Source organism: Rhopalosiphum padi, chromosome 4, assembly GCF_020882245.1.
Source record: "Rhopalosiphum padi isolate XX-2018 chromosome 4, ASM2088224v1, whole genome shotgun sequence".
Classification (NCBI taxonomy): Eukaryota; Metazoa; Arthropoda; class Insecta; order Hemiptera; family Aphididae; genus Rhopalosiphum; species Rhopalosiphum padi.
The window spans coordinates 42,280,803-42,304,321 of NC_083600.1; the positions used below are offsets into that span (position 1 = coordinate 42,280,803).

Below are 23,519 nucleotides of genomic sequence, written 5' to 3' on the forward strand. Positions count from 1 at the left end.
AGGTACCTACTTAAAATCTCAATATGTACAAAATAAAATACATAATGAGCGTGCGTTAAAATAATAAGCATAATATGCAGGGTCACATTACCGTAATGCGGTTAAGTATAATTTCTATAGTCATTTGAAATCCATATTATTTAAGAAAACAAAGTTTCACTATTGATTATTATATAGTCTACTTAGGTAATAATAAACGACTGTCAACATTGTAGTTTATTTTATTTTTTGTTTTTATGATGCTTTGTAGACGTCGCAGTTTACTAATCTAACATTATTATTATAGAATATATTCTAATAATATTTAAATATATACTATAATAATAATTAATAAAAGAGAAAATAAATCTAAACTAAGCATCAGCAGTTTATTACAATCACATAATATATGTATAATATCACAACGAGATTATATTTTTAGTTTTTATGTCTGTTATGTTAATCGGAGAAATTTTAATATCTCCGAGAAAATATAAACAGGTCCCCAAAATTGTCTTGGATATCTGGATACAATTACTGGGTATTGCCATTAAGGGGGGATTCACCTTACTTTACTTGATTCTATCAACTCTGTTAAAGATTGATTAATATTTATAAATTCAAATAAATCATATAGTTCGAGACCTTTTTTAGTCATTCTCAGTAATTATAAATTATACACTCAGACTGCAGCATATTTAGTAATTTTAAATGCGGAGAGAATTTGATAAATTTATTAAATGTCACTGTACCATAATCAAATTAGGCTTCTGAAATAGTTTTTTCGACTTTAATCTTCTGTTCATAGGCGAACATTTGGTTGTTCTCAATTTGTATTTATTCATCCCGGAAGAAGCTTATAACACCTACTTCAATGTATTTTACATCATCGAAACGTTTGAAATTTGCATTTTTATTATTTTCATCGTTGTTTTTGATACTATTTGTGATGACGCTGTGTTTGTCAACAATATAACTTGTAAATTGCATAATTTTGAATTTTTCCACGTTAGAATCAGTTGGACATACATCAGTCAACTCCCCAAATGGTAAATACCTATGACATTGGCATGCATATATTAGTCTTTTTAAGCAGGTATAATCAGAGAAAATATATATTTTTAAATAATTTTGTTTTTTACTTATTTTTTTTATTACTTATCAATTTTTAATTTATTTTTAAATATTTTAGTGATAACATATATTTTTAATTCTTTATTCTAAAGCAGAATATTTTAAGAAATATTTCGAAGTATAAGAATTGAACTTTTGACGAGTAATTTATAAGTTATAATTTAATACATATTTTAAGTTTAAATGAGTGGTGTGGATATAGTACACACCTACCTACTCCGCAAAAATTCGGTCTACTATTCCGATTTCTTACCGATTGTTTTACTGTTCCACTCATATAAGCTTTAGATATTTATAAAGATAAAACTAATAAATTACTTACCTAAAGTTTTATTTTTGTATAATACATTACAATAAATACATCACAAACATTTAAATATATTGAAAATAAACAATAATAATACATTATCTGTGATATTGTAATAATATAAAATTTTTCAATTTTAATTTAGTAAGCATTAATAAATATTTCAAACTAATTATTTATTACAATACTGAATACACAGTATAAAATGAGCTTATTAAAAATAATATTTACTTGTTTTCTTTTTGTAAGTCTGTTTTTGCATGAGCGCTATCACGTTTTTAAATTTACGTTTTCAAACATAAAAATAGTAAATAGTAAATTAAATTACTAAAATACAGCAATTAGTATATTTAAAAAAAAAATTGGGAAAACCTTTATATTTCAATTATACAAAAATTAACCAATTTGTACCTATAATACTAAAAATATAAAGGCCCAGAAATAGTTAGCATTTAATAAATTATTTTAAAAACTTATGAAGAATTTTGTATTCATTTTTTAGAGTTTTTTGCTCAATAAAATTTTTTTGATTACCTACCTAGTACATAAAAATTACCATCTATAGTCCATACTAATATTGTTGATTAAAAGGTATATAAGGTACTTATAATGTATAGGTAAGTTATTATATTATTATAATATATTAATTTTGTGCAGATAGTATTGATATCATGATTAAGTTATCTAATAAAGATATAAATAAAATAGCTGTATACAATAACTTAAAAACAATTATAATAAACCACTTAAGATTTCTGAAGTAATTTTTACGGATTTTGATATCTAAATATAAAAGTATAATTATTCATATGATATAAATATTAAACATGAATTTTAAAGATTTTTAAAAAGTTTTTGTGTTAATAAAAAACGATTTTTTATACTTGTTTTGTTTATAACATCATTTTTTTTTTAATAATAATAATAATAAATTATTTTTTAAATAGAATATATGATGAATTTTTGTTAATATTCCAACTGATAATGCTATTGGAAATATTTGTTTTGTCGTATTCGATCATTATATTTTGGCTCATTTTTCTAAAGGTAAATACAAATATAAAAATAAAATAATAAAAATAGTGATCAATGGAGAACTTAAGCATTTCATTATTTAAATTAAAAAAAAACATTTATCGTTTATTTATTTATTTTATTAAGTTTTATCAAACATTTTGTTTGTGTAGCTAGTTTTCAGATGATCATGATTTTATGTATATCACTATGCAGGGCGATTAGCGATTCACCAAGCACGTTCATCCCATTTTTCTTCTATAATAATGCAATTATTCGAAATTAGATTGTTGATATTTTTAAATATATTTTAAATTCTTGAGTATTTTTTGTACTACTTAAAGGAATTTGGAGATATAAACGTCTGTTATTAAAAATGACAACCAGCAGATAATTATTTAGCGGATAATGATGAAAACTGTTGTAATTTATATTAATTTATTAATATTTATATTTTATAAAAATAGTACAAGTATAATAAATATTTGACCTGGAGCCAGATATATTTTACATTTTTGTTAAACCATTTTTAAGGAGTATTATTTGTCATATTATAAACCATAATTTAATAATTGAAAAACTTCTGGTATAACGAAATTTAAAAAAATATAGACATTAAATTATTCACTGTAACTATGTTCTTATTTAAAAAATAGAAGTTTGTATCGCCATAGAACAATCCTTAAGTGGCTTAAGTAGTAAAAGCAGTCACAATTATTTTAAAATATTTATATAATAATTTGATTACATTTAAAAATTCCAATAATCAGAATTTGAATAGATACATTATTCTACGAAAAACTTGGGATAAGAATGTTTGGTGAATCACCGCTTGTATAGAATTAAGATAAATAATCTCATATTTTTAATTTATTTAATAATATTTTTAGAGTTTTATTGAAGGAGAATTTACGGAATCTATGACAGTGACATCGATGCAGAATTTGTTTGGAATTCCTTTTTGTGTTATACAAATGTTTATGTCATGTTATGTATTTGATATTTTGCACAATCAAGTAATTTAAAATTTATACAACTTATTAAAATTATATTTTGCATACATATGTCATATATTACAGAGTAATTATACATAGGGCTACAATAAAATTTAATTTTCATTTTAAATGGTATATACGAGTATTATAATATACACTATGTAGTATACATAATACATATGTATTGTATTTCAACTAAATATAAAACAAAATTTTATAATCAAAGTATTTAACGTAGTTAATTTTATTTTTGTTATCTATTTTATACTTGTAATATAAATATATATGAACGGTTAAAAAAATGAATGCAAGATCTCACATAATAAATTATTAAAGTAGGCAATACCTAGTACAGTGAAAATTGTCTAATGCGGACCATGAATAAAACGGCCGTAACACGTTTGGACACAAAATAATATTTTTGCTTGGGATTTTGGAGAACGATTGGGAACACACGTTTAGGTACACTTTTTTCCGACCCAAAAATTCAATACAACATTTGGGTACATAATATTTTTAAAATAATACCATCACATTTAGGTACACTTCTTTTTACTTTTTAACTTAAGATTTTTATTTTTTAGAGCCTATTAGCGTTACCCAGGAGACACGGCGAGGAGGTCTTATGAGTTTATTTGGTTTCGCATTTAAATCTGTAGTTGCCTTCCTTTTTAATACTGACATTACTTTTTGTTTTGTAAGGGTTTCTTCTTGAAGAGCTTCGTGATTAATATGGCTGTCTCCATTAATCGAAATAACAAATTTTTAATTTTAAGGAACTTTTGCTGTTATATGTCACACTTACGATTAGTACGAGTACAATGAAAAATGATGATGTCCTTATTTACTCTAAATTCGCTAAATTTAAAACGATCAATATAATCACACACTTTTTACCACGATGGGTTTCAAACACTAGTAATACGATTATCCATGACCGTTCAGTATGAAATTGAAGACACATCTGACACGCAGTCACAGTGAGTGAATAAAGAAATTCGCCAAGATATATATAATATTATATTGAAGCAGAAGTAATAAAGATTATAGTCGATAACTAGTACAGCATGTTTTACCTACGTATAAATTCGTAGTCGCGTATACTACGATAATAATCATAATATAATCAAAATAATATAAGTAATTGATATTAATTGGTTTGGAGATAAAGTATATGACTATGAATATTATACTCAGACTATACCACTATTGTAGATCACATGTTTATAAAGTGTACCTAAACGTTTTCTGATTTACCAGGTAAAAACGAAAATACCTTTTATTTTATGTGCCCAAACGTGTTGGCTTTTGGGTCAATGTGACCAAACGTTCAGCCCTCAATAAAACAGAAAACTATCAAATTCAGAATATTTCTTTGGTTACGGCATATTCCTATAGTATATTGAACCTTAATAAAATGGAACTTTCCTAACACGGAAATGGAATTATTTTGTAAGTGCCATGAAAGTAAAATCTTGCATATACCGGAAATCTGACACGCACGTGTAACAAAAATAATGTTATTTAAATATTATTGATGTGAGTACATAGGTATATCGTAAAACGATAATAAAGATAAAATTACTATACATATTAATATTAAGCAAAGATAAACATTTACAAAATTATTTTTAAAATCATTAATCTAAAGTCGATGAAGACGAAGACAAAGAGGAGGTATGCATGAAAAATTCATATTGATAAAAACATACAAAGACGCATCAATTGAGATGAAAAATCTACATCAGTTTGTTATTGATCAATAATATAATCTTCTTTAAATGGTTTCATCAATCGGACAACATACAGAAGGAAAAATAGCAGCAATAGTGACAAAACAAAAAAATCTTCATGATTTTTGGAAAAGCTAAATTTTTAAATGTATTTACCTTCATATGTATTACAAATATTATGTATAATACAATTAGTAACTCAAAAATACAAATCATAAATGTTATATACTAATTTTGTGATATAAAAAATACAATTTAGAATCGAATTAATATTCCGGAATTTTTCCGTTATATTCAATAAATCGAAAAACGGCTTAAAGCGGAATTTTTGGTCGGTTCTATGCTATTCCGCATTAGACAGTTGTTTCCAATGTGTATAATACATTATATTTAATAGTTAACATATTTCCATAAAGTCCGTAAAGAGGTTAGATATATTTTCTAAAGTAATTTATAATATATATAAAATACAGTATGGCTGCAATTGACTATAGAGTATAGGTAATAACAAGCAACTGCAATCAGCATGTCCATGGTAACTTTTTATTGTTTTAAAGCATTGTAGTTTATTTATTTGACCTTAATCATATAATAATTAATAACTATTAAGGGAAACGAGACCTAATAATGGTATTAGCATTAACAACTATAGGTAGGCACATAAATTATAGGGAATTTAAACATGGCTACAATAAAATATAATTTTCATTTTAAATGGTTTATATTATGCATATTGCATTTCTAAGAAATACAAAAAAACGATTTAAACGTAATATCATAATATTTTTAGTATATATTGTGAATTGTAATCCAGCCGTACTTCTTTTTCTTTATATAAGATGTATTAAAATATTTGTGATTTACTCTGCATAACTTTTTATATATATATATGTTTTTTTTAGAAAGATTTTATAATATTCGCCCTGTACAGCTGTAATGGGATGAAATTCGATATGAAATGTAAACATTGATTTTATTAACAGTGAGAATAAATAATGCACACCAGTAAAAATTACAATATATAAAGACGAGAATTATTAACTTGGAAATATTTTATCAAGTATGTTCTATATACTGGCATAATTATTATAGCTGAATGATGACATCTATAATAACCAATGAGGTATATTATTAAGTATTTAAGTTAATAGTGAAAATCATTTTCCATAATTTTTATTTTTATTGTTTAATAATAAATGATAATTTTGCTCTGCTACAAAGAAGTGCACTACTGTACTGTACAGTAATCTGGGGATATTCTGAATTATTTTTATTCTTAGCAGAGCGATGAATTGACAATTATGTTATTTTTGTGTGTGATATTTGGATGCAAAGTAGAAATAACACTTGGATCTTCAATTTCGAGTGTGGTTTTTAATAGCAAGTGGGATATAATAATTAGTATAATTTTGAAAATAAAAACGGGAATTTATACTCAAATCTAATTAACTATTTATATTAAACCAATTGTATTATTTCTTAGAAATCGGATGTTATACTCTTTTACTACATACAGGGGCTCTACGATAGGTGGATTGTTGTGAAGGCGAGGAGGGGACGAAAACTAAAGATAAAACTCAGCTTTTGCATATTATACGATTAGTTTTTAATTGCTTATTATTTTTTATTTTTATAGATATGTTTTAAAAGGATACCTGTAAATTGTCATCTTACGAACACATAATATAACAAATTTTACATCCAGTTTAATCCTTTTTATTCTGTTATTTGACTCTAAATGGCATGATAGGCGTATTGGTTTTACCAACTTTAAGAGCAGTTAAAATGTTTCAATCTTCCATTTCAATATATGTTTTGTAACAAAAATGGCTCTATGGTTGTTCCTTTGACGGATCAAAAATACTTTTTTTAATAATTGCCAATTTTTTTTAAATATGGACTAAAACAAATCATTATAATATTAAAAAGAACACAGTAAAATTTAATATTATATGTTTTGTATTAGTTAGATGGATATAATATACATGTGTGTTAAAAATCCTTTTAAGAGGTTATTGAAATGCAATTTCAACCACAGATTAATAAGACAATACAAAATAGTATACATGTACTTGTATTTTATTACATTGTACATAACTATTTAACTTATTAATAATAATTAATATGTAGGTATATGCATTAAAGATTCGCAACATTCTCGTGTATACAAAATACAATTATTTTAATATCGATGTTAAGACAGTTCAATCACAAGAAAAAATCTATACAAAAAACTCAGACCATTTTTAAAAAACTACAATTTATGTCTCCTTCCACTTTTCTAGACAGCTCATTTTGCCATTGCTTTTTTATCAATGGTATATATTAACATATTTGTAAAAAATTTGATTTTTTTGAATTACTGCACTTCCGCCGAGTAAAGCAGAATTCGATAACTATGTGTTTAAATGATTTTTTTTTTTTACAAAATATCAGAAAATCATTTTGATATAAGTTCAGTAATAATTATATATAGTTTGCTTTATTACAGACTATATGTGTTTGTTACTCTATTATATCCGTGGTAATAAATTGCAGAAATAATAATTGTTGTTATTCAATCAATTTTGGCTATATTTAATAATGCATTATACAATATACAATAAGTAAAAGTATGAATTAGAGCGTTAATTTATGTATTATTTAAACACATTAAATAAAGTATTGCATTATGAATAAATAATTATTATTTTTGTAATTTCGTAGCTATAATGAACTTATGTTCATATGAAATAAATGAAAATAATAGATCAATTAAATTTATTGTACAAAATTATGTGTTTTAATTTTTAACACTTTTTATAGTGGAAAAAAAGCTTCGATCATCAACTTTGAGGAAAGTTTTTACCATATAGTGTAATTGGATATAGTTTATATTTGGGATATTTTTCAATAGTTTTTTGTTTGTTTTTAGTTAAAATTGAAATATTGTTATTAAAATATTAATTTTTTACCTTGGTTACTAAAAAGTTTGACCATCTCCATGTCCATTCAAAGTATTTTATTTTTATTTTTTCATATTTATTCCTCATATAGGTACAATGTATATTGTATACATTATCAATACCTATACATTTTTAATAACGAAATACACAAGTTTTTAATATTTTTAATGACAACATATATTTTTGATTCCTTATTATGAAAAGCAAATTATATTTCATTGTACTTTGATACATAAATTAAATATTTAATTTTGGAGTAATAGTTCTTGCCTTTATAGTTTATAAGTTTTAATTTATAAATATTTAATAGGATTTGAGGAGTTGAAAAGTGTATAGGTACTGGGGTATACGACAAAATGTTAGTCTACATTCAGCTCATCAAATTAATTTATTCGTTCAATAATTCAATGTTAAATATCGAACTACTCTGAGTAATATTCTGCTTCAGAATATAAAATTTAAAATTTATGTTATATTTTTATCATTTAAAAAAGCAAAAACTTAAAAAATTATAGTTGTCGAGTGACTGCCTATATCACTGTAATTAAGAAGATTATTTCGGAACACTAAGGAATAGTTAGGTAATGAGTACTAAAGACTATAATGTAGTCATAAAAGACAAAGATAAGACTATGCATATATTATCTTGTCAGTTAATTCTCAACCACTTGAAATACGTATATATAAAACAATATACTCTTTTAAATTAAAGTGTTTGCAAATTATAAGGTATGTACTCCAATAATTTATTATATTTAAAATATCAAAAAAATTAACGTGTTAGATATTTCACTATTAATAAGCTAAACAGTCTATAGGTTGGGTTAGGTTAGGCTGGGATTTTCAAAATATTATCACGGTTAAAAAAAAAAATTGTTCATAAATGACTATACATAAAAAATATAATACCTATATTTATTAACTGTATATAGAACAGGTAACCAGATTTTCAAGACAATAGAATGAAATTTATTCGTTTTAACAATGATGAGATTAAAAAAAAAAATACCAGAAAATTGGAAAACAGAATGTTTCTCACGTTCTATTGACTCCGGCCGTATAATATATTCCCCCTTCCCGGTTTTACTCATTGTTCAACCACTGCACTAGTTCTACACAGTGCCCACGCTGTTAGTATAATATACTAAACTGTATATTATCATAATAATCATAATAATACATCACAGACCACAGTGAGACAGTAACTTTACATAACATTATATGATTGTTATTTATTAATCAGTGAACACTATACAAACACAACGTCGTTGTAGTTACACACGTGCGCCTGATGTATTACCGGCGACTGGCGAGAATATCATGTGACTGGGTAGCGCGCCAAGCGGAGATTTTTCGTCGACGGTGGTCGTCGCGATGAACGGTATATGATAATAATATAATATAACATATGATACCTAATATTGGTACGTAATAGGCATAATAACGTGTAAGGTGTAACGCGACGCACGACGATTTCAACGGAGTATTAAAACGGAGCATCTGCGAACGGTGAAATAAACATTAAAATAATTTATTATATGCACCGCGAGGTCCGCGGTTATATTTAATGTATAATTATATTGCCTGTTGGTCATTTATTTATTTATGAATGTTTTTTTTCCAGGAAAAATCATTCAACTGCACACTGTCATAATATTTGAACTTCAATAAAAAGAAACGCGATGGAACGGTGGAGAGGCAAGGTGGCGATAGTTACTGGCGCTAGTGCTGGCATCGGGGCGGCGATCGCGGTTAAATTGGCAAAGAGCGGCGTGCACGTCGTGGCGCTTGCCAGGAGGGAAAACTTACTCAAGGTAAGCTATCGAGTATCGGCCACGTAGTTTCTTATAGGGCACATCATCTGATATAACTACCTAGGATAATAGCTGAACGTGCTCGTGCGCAGAACTGCGGGAAAACGATTTGACGATTCGAAAGAAAAAATCGATGATATTCTTTTTATTTATTTTTTCGTATCATTATTATACCATAATATTATAAATTAATTTTTACGATTCACAAACATTTGTAAACATTATTTACGGACTGTGTAGAAGTGCCGTACATTGGCGCCTATAGTTATTCTACAAAGTGAATATTTCTCCCAAATAAAGCAACTGTGCGTTTTTCGACAATTAACAATGTTTTAATCGTTCAAATATTGTCTAAATTATTTTTGTAGAGTAAAGTACCTATCACAAATAAGCCTTTATATTCACATAGGTTAGCTGCATTTTAGAATTAGTAATTTGGATTACGCCTTATGGCATTTTATTTTAGGATGGAGTTTGGTAGTTTATATTAATATGTAATTAATATATCATAATTTGCATCCGAAGGCGAAAAGCATAAACTGTTTACTATAAACATTAAACATAATGAAAAGTAACTATACATAATTTTTGAGTATTGCGTATTACAAACGTGTTAAATATCAACGTCGTAAACAATAAGTATATGTTTTACGTAACCGTTATAAGTATTATTGCAAATAGTATATAATATTTATATTATATCATCATAACATTTAAGTCAATTATAGATATAGATATTTACTGTAGAATATGGTGTGAATAGGTTCACATATTGCCTGTTTTGTAGAAACAGGCAATAGCAAAATAATTGATCTAAATGTTTTAAAAATGTCATTTCGATATTAATATATTATGTATATGTTATAGTTAAAACCCGAAATCCGCCAAAACTATAATTTATACTAATCCTTTTGGTTACTTCTGGTTTTGACTATAGTCAAAACTAAAAATAACTAAGGTTTAAGACCAGCGACTGATTAAGAGTTAAATACATTTTCTAAATAATAGGTTATTAGTACTAAAAATATGTTGACGTCGTTCTTAAAGTATGAAAATTATGACGCCGAAGGCAGTTGACCCTTTTGCTCCCCGTTAGACACGGCTCTGTCTAAGACCTTCACCGTTAAAACTAGTTTTAAATTACTTTTGTTTAGTTAGAACTAGTCTCTGAAATATATTAATAAAAACTAGAATCATCTAGTGAAAATCCGTAATTGTTATATTGATAACTACTTTTAACTAGGGAAAAATAGAAATAAGTACATATTAAGATGTTAATATAGCCTATAGGCATTTATTAAACTATTTATTTCGAAAGGACAAACTGTCGTAGCATTTATGTATAATTGCATTGTAATCTATTTTTCCTACATAAAAAGCGATTTGTTCCACAGGATTTTGGCAAGGCATTATAATGATTGTCCTTTTTTCCTTCCGTCGATTTCATAGGCTTCTTAAAATACCATCTCGGTTACTTATTTGTCTCTCAGTGTTCAATATGAAATCAAAGTACAATACACGGCAACAATTTATGACCGGTATTAAACCGGTGAACTTCAACAATGGCTATAACGAAGACAACTGCATGCCGTAACAAAACGACACAGAAGATGTCGTGGATATTAAAAAAGGCTGCAAAATTATTATTTTTATTAGGTACCTTATGAATGCGAATACATGCATTTCACTTAAAATTAGATTTCACTGACTTATTAAACCTACGGTTAATTCTAATTTTAACTAATCAAAACCTTTGGATTTCATTGTAACACATAAAAAAAAAAAATAATTGTAAAATATTAAAATCCCCACAAAAACTATTTTTTAAATTATAACGAAATAACTAAAATCGTTAACCTTTATTATCCAAATTTGAACTTCGAGAAAAAACGCTAAAAATACATTCATCGCTCCTCTCAAAAACTAAAACCATAATTTGGTTTATTATATTATTACAGGAATCTAAAAGGCAGTATACGTACTAAAATTAATTATATTTGTTGAATGTTGTTGTACTTGAAAAGGATTCTTATTTCTTACATTGAATACTTGATTTTTAAAGTTAAAACTTTGGACAGGATAATTTATCATTATTAACTTATTTATAAAAGCTCTATATCGTTGAGGAACCTTCTAGAAGCCAATGCATTTAAATCAAATCGATAAATAGATTTACCTATAATGCTTGCTGTATTGAAGCATTTCAGGTATTCTATTAAGTGTAGGCAACATGCAAATATGCATTTAGAATATCGATTCTGTGATATTATAATGAATTCGATGGTTCAACTTTTTAGCTCAGAGAAATGTCAACAATGTCTAAACGAGAGTCACATTTTAGTATTTTACTATTCTTTATTTTTTTTTTTTTATGTTGCTTGAATAGTGAGTGGCGTGGTATTGGGATGACAGATTCAATTTAGTAAGATGACTTGCACTTTAACCGACATCAATATTATATTAAATATTGATAACTATTCGGTGTATTTAATTTATACATTTTCTAATAGTTTTTATTTTTATTAATTATTTCATATTCTATTGGAAATTATACATAACAATAAGAATACCTATCATAAACAATAATAAAATATAAAACTCATTATCAAGATTTAAAAAAAATTATATACAATTGAGTTAAGCGGATGACTAAGGGAATAAAGTAATAGGATAATGGAATTTAAATTTTACCGACGATAGTGGAGTGGAGAGATTATAGGTATTAGGATACAGATAAATAATAACGGAAGGAATTTATTGTAAATAATAAAATAATACTTATTAAGAAGTTGAAATATTAAATAAGAATTTTGTATATCGTGATTCCTTACTGTGATTTAAATTTTTAAGTATCGGAAACATTTAATGGCTAGTCATTGAAATGATAGACTTTGAAAATTGTTTCGATTTTGTAGGACAGTAATTTATATTAGTAAATTAATAATAACAAAAAAACCCGACTTTAATATTGTTGATAATAGATGTTGATTAACGGGTGGTCTTTAAAATTCGCTTTATACCGTCTTATACGAGTGTGAATGTGTGATAGCCAATAGGTAATTCATCAGTAGAATGGTTTTCAGCGCGCTTTATTTACTGTACAAAATAATAATGACCACAAAAACAATGTGTTAACAACTACAACTACTATTAATTGTACTCGAAGCATGAACGTATCTGCTGCAAGTTATTAGGAATATGGTGATTAAGTCTAAACTGTAGGTATATTATATTTTTATAATCAATATTTATTATTTGATAATGAATATTGTTTATCTTAATTTTAGCAATACCACGTGGTGTGTGTCGGTATCACGAGAAATTACGATAATGTTGTCTATTATACATTTACGTAAGAACCAACCTAAAAATACGTGGCGTTATGCAATTGCACTATTATAAATAGAAAAAATGATGACGTGACGTAAAAATAAAATTATTGTTTTACTCACAGGAATATTCGTTAAAATTTAACTGAAGCAATATTAAAAAGTTGTTATGCCTATTAAGAAGTTTGTATTACTCGATTACTCGGAAAGAATATTATAGTTAAAAATCCACTCAACATTTTTTTTTGCGAATACTTTTCGTCCTTTTACAAAGATACACCGATACGATGGTACTTCATTATCTATTTCAATATATATATATATACTTAAATTGATTTAAAACGAAAAATAGAAATAGAATTCTAAACATTAATCAATTGTCCAATGAACGGTAATCATGCGAGTTGGCTATATGTTGGAGAAATTTATCAAAGTAACAAGTCATATTGAAAAACACTTAGAGCGCAATGGTGCAGCAAAATTATATTACTGTATGGTCTTGCACTTTCAATTTTTGAGATTGTAACTTAAATTACATTTTTAATGTTTGCTTTTTGCTATGTTATGTAGAAATAGAAATATCAACTAAATCAATAACTTCACATCGTGGATATACGAATAATACAATGTACGATTTACACAGTACAATATTTTAATTGTTGATTGATGATCTGTAGATAATAAAACAGCATTAACATTTTATTTTTTTTTAAATTAACAACTATCTAAAATATAATTACTCTTTAAACAGTACTTATGATTAGTATGAATCACTGTTGGGATTTGTATGATATACGACACTCGAGCCTCAGCTATAATGGGACTAATTTAATGTATTGCACACTTAAATTTTCAATTATTTTTCCAATGGATATTTTTCTTAAACGTATGTATTATAGGTATTATACAATATTCTATGTATTTATGAATAATATAGACTTATTATAGCAACTAAATAAAATACAAATATTAAATTATTTTTAAAGGAATCTATTTTTAAAATTTAGAATGTACGACGACAGTGCTTTATTGTCAGCACAATGAGTATAAAACACGCATGCACGCACAAAAAAAAACTCAATGATAATACACGACTAGGGAGGCTGTCCGTTGATTTAGAACTCTTAAGAGATGAATGAATTAATTAATGTGATTTCGAAATGCCAGTGTCTTTAGAGACGTAATCAGGGGTTGACACAGAGCGAGTAAAAATAAATAATAAATAAGAGATAAGCAGTAATATCTTAATATTAAATATTTTCAAACGTCGTAATAGCTTACATTATTAATATATAATAACGTATTAACATGTATATCATTATATTAAATGTGTATTGAGTACTATAATACAGTATATTCGGATATATATATATCAATATTTGATGTTTTCTCAAGGAATTAGCCGAAACGGTAAATGATAAAGACTACGGAACTATTTATACAAAAGTATGCGATGTCACTAACGAGCAAGCAGTAAAAGACATTTTTTCGTGGGTAGATTCGACCCTAGGAGGTCCGAGTATTTTAATTAACAATGCGGGAGTGGCGAAAGTATCGAGCCTTTTAAGTGAGTACACTCCTGCCATATGAAATACAATTAGAAAATTTAAAAAGTCTTTAAATATTAAACATTGCTCTTGTGATACAGATGGGAAACTGGAGGATTGGCAGGACACAATTAATCTCAATGTTCTTGCATTGAGCGTATGTTCGAGAGAAGCTTACAAATCGATGACGAAAAATAAAATTGATGGCCACATCATCCAAATAAATAGGTAATTATTTATTATTATTGTTCAGAAAGTGTTTTACTTTAATTACATTTCATGATAGTAGCTTTTATTGTAGTTAAGTGCGTACTATATATTTTAACCATGTATTTATTCCATAAACGACTTTATGTACAAGTATTATAATACTTGTACAAATAATAATAGTAACTACAATAGTCGTTTATTTATAATTATACGAACTTACGTATTTATTTGATTTTAGTATCGCTGGTCATTGTTTAACTCCGTATTTTGGATTCAAGATGTATAACGCTTCAAAGCATGCAGTCACTGTACTTTGCGATGGACTTCGACACGAATTACAATTAATGGGATCCAAAATAAAAGTTTCGGTATAGTACAATACAATATTTATAATGCGATTAGTAAAAAACATATTACAAGATAATCGTATTATTACTCCTGTTTAACTAGTTGCACCGATTATTTTTTTATTTATAAAAATGAAAACAAGTGGGTACGTGAGTACCACTATTTCAAAAGAGTCACTGCAATGTATGTGTTAAATTCTTAAATTTGAATCCAGTGGCTTATCAGTGTACCTACACGAATAAAAACGATGCTGAGCAGGGATGGTCTGTCATCCTATACATCACTATAAATATATTTCATGATGTTTTTTGATATTTCTATTAAAGTAATTTATTTTATTATTCCTAACACGGTAGGGTTGATTAAATTTTTTTCGAAACCATCATTGCATTTATTATATTATTAGTAAATAATTACTATAGCTATTTATTTATACCAAACCTACTATTCTATAATTTATGTATAAATATTAATTTATAGAGGTTTTATATTTATATTTTTATCTAGTATTAATATTATAAACCAAATAAATTTATTTTTTATTTATTCGTTTACTTATAAAAAACATGAAAATAGGTGCATAATAATAAAAAAAAAAGATAATGTACAAGAATTTTATATCTAGAGATATTTTTTAATTATATATTTCTTAGCAATAATAAATATTTTAAAAGGTCTTCTTCGCAACTATTTATCTACATAGCTATATATTTAACCGATAAGCAGAAAAAAACGTTCTACGTACAAAATAATAGGAACATAATTATATTTGTAATTTCCTCTCAAACAGTCGAAGGATTAACAAATCATTAGATTACAACAGTTGATTATAAGTTTATAGCTAAAAATTAAAATATGTATGTTGAAAGTTTAATTTTAATTAAAAAAAAATTTTTTTTTACTTTTTATTTTCTAACGGTAGCCAGCTTGTTCTACCTATACCAATAATATTGGGAATCGATTTTTCAATTGCTGTTTTCGTTATTTAACGTTTGTTTTGTTGGTTAGGTTTCCTATATTTTGTATTTTGTTAATATTATTTACTGGTTGATAACTGATTGATAACTGTCTTGAGATTGTAATAACATGCTTTACGGCAGAATTAACTTTTGAATTACCTAGTCAAATTTTAATATATTTTTTTTATTTATTAATAAAATAAAAAAAATATATTAATGAAAATTGTATACATAAGCCACATATTATCGGACTTCTTTTTAAAATTTATTATTTTATAAGTTATGATAAGTATCTAAATATTCATAAATCTATGAGTATTTTAAAATGTATTTTTCTGACGTTAAGTATTTTAAGTTAATCATGATAATATTTTCTTTTTAAAAATAAAAAAGGCGAAAATCAGGCTAATTTACGATACGTTATTGTTTTTTTCTGTAAAGTTGTTGAAATAGTACGTCGAAATCAACCTATTTTATTTCTTTGAATTTTCGCATTCATAAAATAGTCAAAATTCTTAAATCTTGAGTAAATTGGGTGTGTTGTAGTTCTATATTTATTAGTTGCCTATAAATTATTTTTTTTATTACGCTCATCTCTCAAGGATTTATATATGTATACGTATATGCTGTAATATGATAACTTTGTTGTTACATTAATTTTTTCTAGAGTGGTCATCAAATGTTGATTAAAATGTTATAATTAGTTTTTAACCCAACTATCGCAAATGGTTTTGCACCTTGAGATAAAAACTGAGGACTACACGTATATAGTTATTAAACATTATAATTATTAATAATAATATATTAATATGTATACTTTAGTTAATATTTGTAAATGTTTACCCACTGTGCTATGGATTTTTAAAGGATGAGCTCAATAAAACTAAAATATCTTATATATATACAATATACATATATTATTTTTATAAAAATTACACTTGATGCCTTCCAAGGCTTTTGATATGGCGTAACTACAATAATTATATTTGCGCTTGCAGTTGCTATGGAGCGTATTAGTGTATTATCCCTCCCCTTTTCCGAGCAAAACAATATATAATATATATTAAGTACTTATAACGATTGTTATCGAGTTAGCACGCTCCAAGTCCCGTTTATATATATTTTTGAACGCAACATCTTATCAAATAATTGAATTTTGAATCGCGAGTTGTATTTATTTTGTTCTTATATAAGGCGAATAGCGTTCTTATTATGGTGTCGCTCGTGTTCCTTGATGTTTGCAGGTTAACGATAGATTTAGTTTGGGACGGAAATACATTTATAATTGTAAAATTTATAATATGTATCACAAAAACTTCTATGGCAGGTAAACTAATAACTATTTATGAAAACGTAACATTCAAAGCATTCCACCAGAATATTTTGTACTTATAGATGAATTCGTGTTTTTTGTATGTTTATATATATATATTATATATAAAGTAAAGGAGGGTGTTTAAATACCTGGTATATAACGCATTTTGTTTTTGTTTAATATTATGGTAAAACTATTTGATGATAAAACTTCAGGGACCTAACCTTACTTTGAAATTATTCTGTGTAAAAATATAAGGAAGGACATTTTCAACTGTTTTTAGTTGTTAGTAGTTACTATATAGTTACCCACACGATTTGGTGGCAGCAATAGCACTACCTAGATTTTATTAAGTATATACTGTGGTATGTAGAGTGTTTAACCAAACATAACCCCCTGTTTTTCTTCTAAAATTATGTAGTTATTAGAAATCTGTTTTTGGAATTTTCAAACATACTTTAAGACCATATTTTCAAATTTTTGAAATTTCCTGTACTAATTTTTTGTAAACTACCTATGATGTGTACTATATGGAGATACAAACTTCTATGTTTAAATGGCAACTTCTTTTTTAAACAGTAAATTATTTTAATTGAAGATGTTGACGTATCAAAATCAAAAATTCAACAAGTAGTTATTTTTTAATTATTTACTTTTTTGTTCTAAGGACAATAGATCAATCGTAATAAGTTAGGAAAATATTATGAGGATATAATTTAAATTTTAGTAATTTATATTAATCTATCAAAAGGATTTAAATATAATTAATTCTTGATATGATATTATATATATTTTATATTTTAGTAAAACTATTTTTAAGGACTATTATTTATAATATAAATATTTTAACAACTAAAAAATTACTAGTTCAAATTTTGAATTAGGTACTTCAATATTTTCAAAACAGTCTTCACTAAATAATTTACATTGAAAAGGGTAGTTCTCATTTGAAATTGAGGAGTATGTATCATCGCTATACACTCTTTAAGTACCTAGTAGCTTAAATAATCTCAAGAATTTGAAAATATAGTCTTGAAGTATATTTAAAAATTCCAAGAATCAGAATTTGAAAAATAGATTTTTAAATACAAAATGGAGATGGGCATGCTTGGTGAATCCACCTTGTATATTGTTGATAAATAGATAAATCGTGTCATTTGTTAAAAAAAAACAATAGGTATTTTAAGAATATTTGAAAAGAATACTCAGTGGCTCTGGCCTCAGGGTTTTCAAAGTACGTTCTAATTTGGTGGCTACAATACTTTTATTATGATAATGAGAAAAACCTACGGGAATTTTTTTTTTTTACCAAATATAGATTTAATCACTTTAAATTATGATTTTTAAGAATACATTATATTTTATATTTAAAAATATATACATTTTTTATAAGTAGGAAAATCATATTATTATTACTGTTATTATTATTATTATTAATTACTACTTACCAGCATCAGACTTTTATTAGCATTACTATTTAATAATTTAATTTCTGTGTTGAAGGGAGTTTTCACCTCCTATATAGGCATAGGAGTATAGGACCACCAAGTTTACGTTACTCCACTGAGAGTACTATTGTATTTAAGCACAAGGTCGAGATGAATATATTGGTATGGTTAGTAATCGGTGTAATATAGCTATATAGGTTTAGGATCAAAAGTTGTTTAAACGCAACTGTATAGTATTCTATGCAATTGCGTTCAAATTATCCGAAGCGTGAATTTTCTTTGAAATCGCGTATAATTAACGATAGTATGTTTCATGCAATACAATACTCGCATAATCTCATGATTAACATTTCACAATGACTCGCGATACAAATATCCATTTTTCAAACCAGGGTCCTCCCTTCCCCTTTTTAACTGTACATTATTTAGTGTATAATTTTTTTTGATTATAATAATGTACTTAATTCAAAATTCAAATCAGTTAAATCTGAGTTTCTCAGGTATTAAAATGTTTATTCTAAGGATAATAGTCCTTACAAACATATTTACAAAAATATAAAATTGTGTTAAATAACTCAAAAATTACTAGTTCAAATTTTGACTGATATGTAAATATTTTCAGAAAAACTATCTGCTAAAAATGTATTGTAGAAATAGAGGAAAGGGCCGTTTAAATTTAAAAATAGAAATTCATTTTTCCACAGAACACCTCTAAAGTAGTATACAAAATTTAAGAATTTAAAAATACAATCTAAGTAAATTTAAAAATTCTAATAACCAGATTTTGAAAAATTGCATTATAGAAACTAGGTTTAAAAATTATAAGACGTGACGTGTGGAGGGAAGAAGTTGCACCGCAAAATTTTAATAAAATTAAAGACAGTGAACAACTGAAAAATGTGTATTTAAAATGTCGAAATATGCAAACACAATATTAGTATAGAGTAGGTAATATAGAGAAAAAAAATTTCGGCGTAATTATAAATTATATTTTTTTCTTTACTATTTATTTTATATTATACTATTTCTATATGTAATAGTATATATGATTAAGCAAATTGTTATAAAATGTAATCTAATTTACAATTTCTTAATAAAATTTACTTTGTAAATTTTGACTTTTTTTATTGCTGTACTAAAATGTATTGTCAACCGTCCATTGTTAAGTTGTCACCACCCACCATATCTACGTTATCTTATTATTACATCATAATATATCGTTTCAATATATTAAATTCTAAGCTTAACCATTGGTGAACAGGCGGGGGCTCCATGGAGTGCTTAGTACCCCTAAAGGCATAAATTAGCACCCATTAGCTTATTTTGAGCTAAAAATATTGATACCCTAAAATTTATATACATTTATAATGTAGGTATTAGGTAATAAATTATTATTAATTATTATACACTTTTTGGTAGTATGTTACACGATATAATACCTATGTAATAATAGTGACTTACGTACAAGAATTTAATTTACAAGTCTCAGAACATTGAATTTTGAATATTTAACAAAAATATACAACGATTATTTGGACACATCGTCCTTGTATTATATTATTTGTATATGGTTGTGCATTCACCTCGCTTAACAGACTGATGAAATACCACTCCATATAAATTGTCGATTTCTTATCGAGTAAACATATAATAATAATGTTTATTTGCTTTAATATTTAGAGTATTAGTCCGGGACCAGTAGCTACAGAAATGTTAGCAGATGTCGGCAAAATCATCAGAGACACATCATCTACGGTGGATTTCAAAATGCTCAATAAAGAAGACATCGCAAATGCTGTAATCACATCTTTATCAACGCCACCAAATGTTCTTGTACGTAAAAATACTTATACAGTTATACCTATACTAATTTGTATTATTGATTTATCGGATATGTGGCATAGATAATATAGTTTAGTAGTTACCCATGCGTTTTTCAAAACAATCTTAACAATTGTATCTGAATCGTCGTTTATTCAAATCCGATGACTATGTAATAAAATATATTTTTTAAGCCAAAAATTTATCAAATTAGGAATTTCAGCTCAATTAAAGTACTTATACTCAGTAATCAAAACTATAGACAATTGTTATTATTTTTTTTTTTTTTGCACTGTTTATAAAATGTATTAATTACCTGCAGTTATAATCGTTAAACTATATTACGACCGGAGTTTGCGAAAAATGTTAGAGCACATTTAAAAAGTTCCATACTTTAAACAGTTTTTTTAAGTATTACTTAAAATTCATATATTAATAAATTTTATTATAAAATGATTAAATTTAAACGGAAATAATACCGATACATAGAATAACTCAATAATGTACAAGAATTTAATTAAACGTATATAAAATATGATTAAAAATTCTAATCCTATGTATAAACATATATCTACTCGTATTTATTATGTAATCCGATCACAAATTTTACAACCTCGAAATTCGCCCGCAGTTTACTTACAAACGCATATATAATTCTAGTGTATACACTTACATATACGTAAGTATATATCAGTATATGTAATCCGGATATTCCATCAAATATTTACGTATGTGGGATACCGTAGACTCTTAAACAGACGTATTTTAGAATATTTATTAGAAAAGTTTTAATATCCCTCTCTCTATAATATATAAAAGGCAATATTCATGTTTGTGCGTGTATAGTTGTGGTTTATAGACTCAACAAATAGACTACTGATTTTGACGAAACTTTATGATATTGTCCTTAGAGATACAAGGAAGGGTTGAACCACGTCCGATAGGTGGCGCTGAATAAAATTTTCTATTTTTGTTTATTACATGCAGTATAAACTGATATAATAAGTGTAATATACCTACTAACATTTTAACAATAGTATCCAGTAATGTATTTTAAAATTGTCCATTTTTGCGGGCGTAGGTACACCTAAACCAATTAGTTCATGAAGTTAATAGTTGTTATAATTAAACCTAAGTACACCGAGTAGTATATTCAATCCATCGCAAGCAGATAGCCACTTCAGTAGGATTTGTATACAATATACAAAGCGAAGTATCTATACTGTTATCAACATGCGCCCATGAATATTGATATACGAGTTACACTAAAACCGATATACAGTACCGTTATTTATAATTGTTCATTTATTTCGAGTCAAGCCCTCAATACATCAAGTATATTTAATAAACATGAAATTGTATGTATATAATTCTTGAGAAAAAAGTTTTAAAAAACAAAACAAATATTTACAGATACTGCTTATTTAAAAACAAAAAATAATAATAACAAAGTCCAACCTTAATTTTTATGAAACGAATATCAACAGTTAATTTTACTTCCTGAATTTATAAATAAATCATTTCCTCCGTTTTCTTAAAAATAATACTCACACGAGTGAAAATATTACCATGACATTATGTTTGATTTTTCAATTGTATCTGTTTTTAGATTGCTGAAATGACTGTCATCCCTACTGGAGCACTAGTACACACTCATTTTCAACCAAGCTCTCAAGTTGTAGAAAATATATTTAACTTATAATTTATTATGTAAATATTTGTGTAATTGATTCGTGTTAATAATAAGAATACAACTTGTGATTTAACTTATTTAAACGATTATAAGGTACAATAATTATTTGATCATATATCAACATACTTAATTTATTATTATTTTATTGAAATAATGATATTTAAAGTATTAGAACTTGGAATAATACTATTTTTTAATGAAAGAGATTGCAAATCCTAAAATTATTTTTATTTATTCATTTATTATATTTATATATGTGTATAATATGTGTAAGTTATCTTACCACAATTTAATATATAATAAGTATTTAAAAGGATATTATGATTATTATATTAGGATTTTTTGAATAGAAAAAGTTAAATTTAGTATACATTTTTCAAAAATATTTTTTAAAAACAGACTTAAATACTGAATAATTAATACTCTAAATTTATAGTAAATACTTATATTTTAAGAATTTGAGATTGTTAAAAACAATAATAATTGTATTCATTCAGTGCTAAAAGAACAATGGCTTTAAAAAAATACATTTCTATTTACTCATTTGTTTTTCTGTTTTTCCTTGTTAATTTTTAAATGTTTTGGGGATTTTACCCACCCCAACCAAAATACCAAAATGTCACCTTTTCAACTGAATCCAATTTGAACAAAAAAAAACCAGCATTCAAAAATAATTTAAGCATTTTTACTGTTCCAGTGAAACAAGTGTGATGAGATGACTGACACAAAAAACATTTTAATTTGAATAAAACAGTAAAACACGCATCATTGGAAAATCAATTCATTCGTCGTTCTGTTTAATATCTAAAAATTATATCGCAATCACTGTACGTATAATATTACTATAATAGTATAATAGTGTAATATATTATAATATTATACGTTACCTATAATATGTTATATAGATAACATATTATGTACATAGCTA

At 25.9% G+C, this 23,519-nt stretch overlaps 1 protein-coding gene across 4 annotated transcripts; it reads left to right on the forward strand.

The window, feature by feature from the left end:
- The first annotated feature begins 9,347 nt into the window (after nt 1-9,347).
- LOC132929645 (farnesol dehydrogenase-like) lies at nt 9,348-22,706 on the forward strand. Of its 4 annotated transcripts, none has more exons than XM_060995148.1 (7): nt 9,348-9,488; nt 9,732-9,921; nt 14,646-14,817; nt 14,899-15,025; nt 15,246-15,375; nt 20,758-20,910; nt 22,508-22,706. In XM_060995148.1, the coding sequence occupies exons 2-7, from the start codon at nt 9,790-9,792 to the stop codon at nt 22,598-22,600; spliced, it is 807 nt and encodes a 268-aa protein (XP_060851131.1). In that variant the 5' UTR covers nt 9,348-9,488; nt 9,732-9,789; the 3' UTR covers nt 22,601-22,706. The 4 variants fall into 4 exon arrangements, with proteins under 4 accessions (XP_060851131.1, XP_060851129.1, XP_060851127.1 ...); XM_060995146.1 differs by having other exon boundaries at nt 9,479-9,616; XM_060995144.1 differs by lacking the exon at nt 9,348-9,488 and adding an exon at nt 9,505-9,657.
- Nucleotides 22,707-23,519: the final 813 nt, after the last annotated feature.

What these genes read in the sequence shown, in the direction of transcription:
- LOC132929645 (XM_060995148.1), top strand. Translation starts at nt 9,790, where the DNA reads ATGGAACGGTGGAGAGGCAAGGTGGCGATAGTTACTGGCGCTAGTGCT. An exon ending in GGAGGGAAAACTTACTCAAG is followed by an intron (nt 9,922 to 14,645) that starts GTAAGCTATCGA and finishes TGTTTTCTCAAG; the next exon opens with GAATTAGCCGAAACGGTAAA. An exon ending in GAAAGTATCGAGCCTTTTAA is followed by an intron (nt 14,818 to 14,898) that starts GTGAGTACACTC and finishes CTTGTGATACAG; the next exon opens with ATGGGAAACTGGAGGATTGG.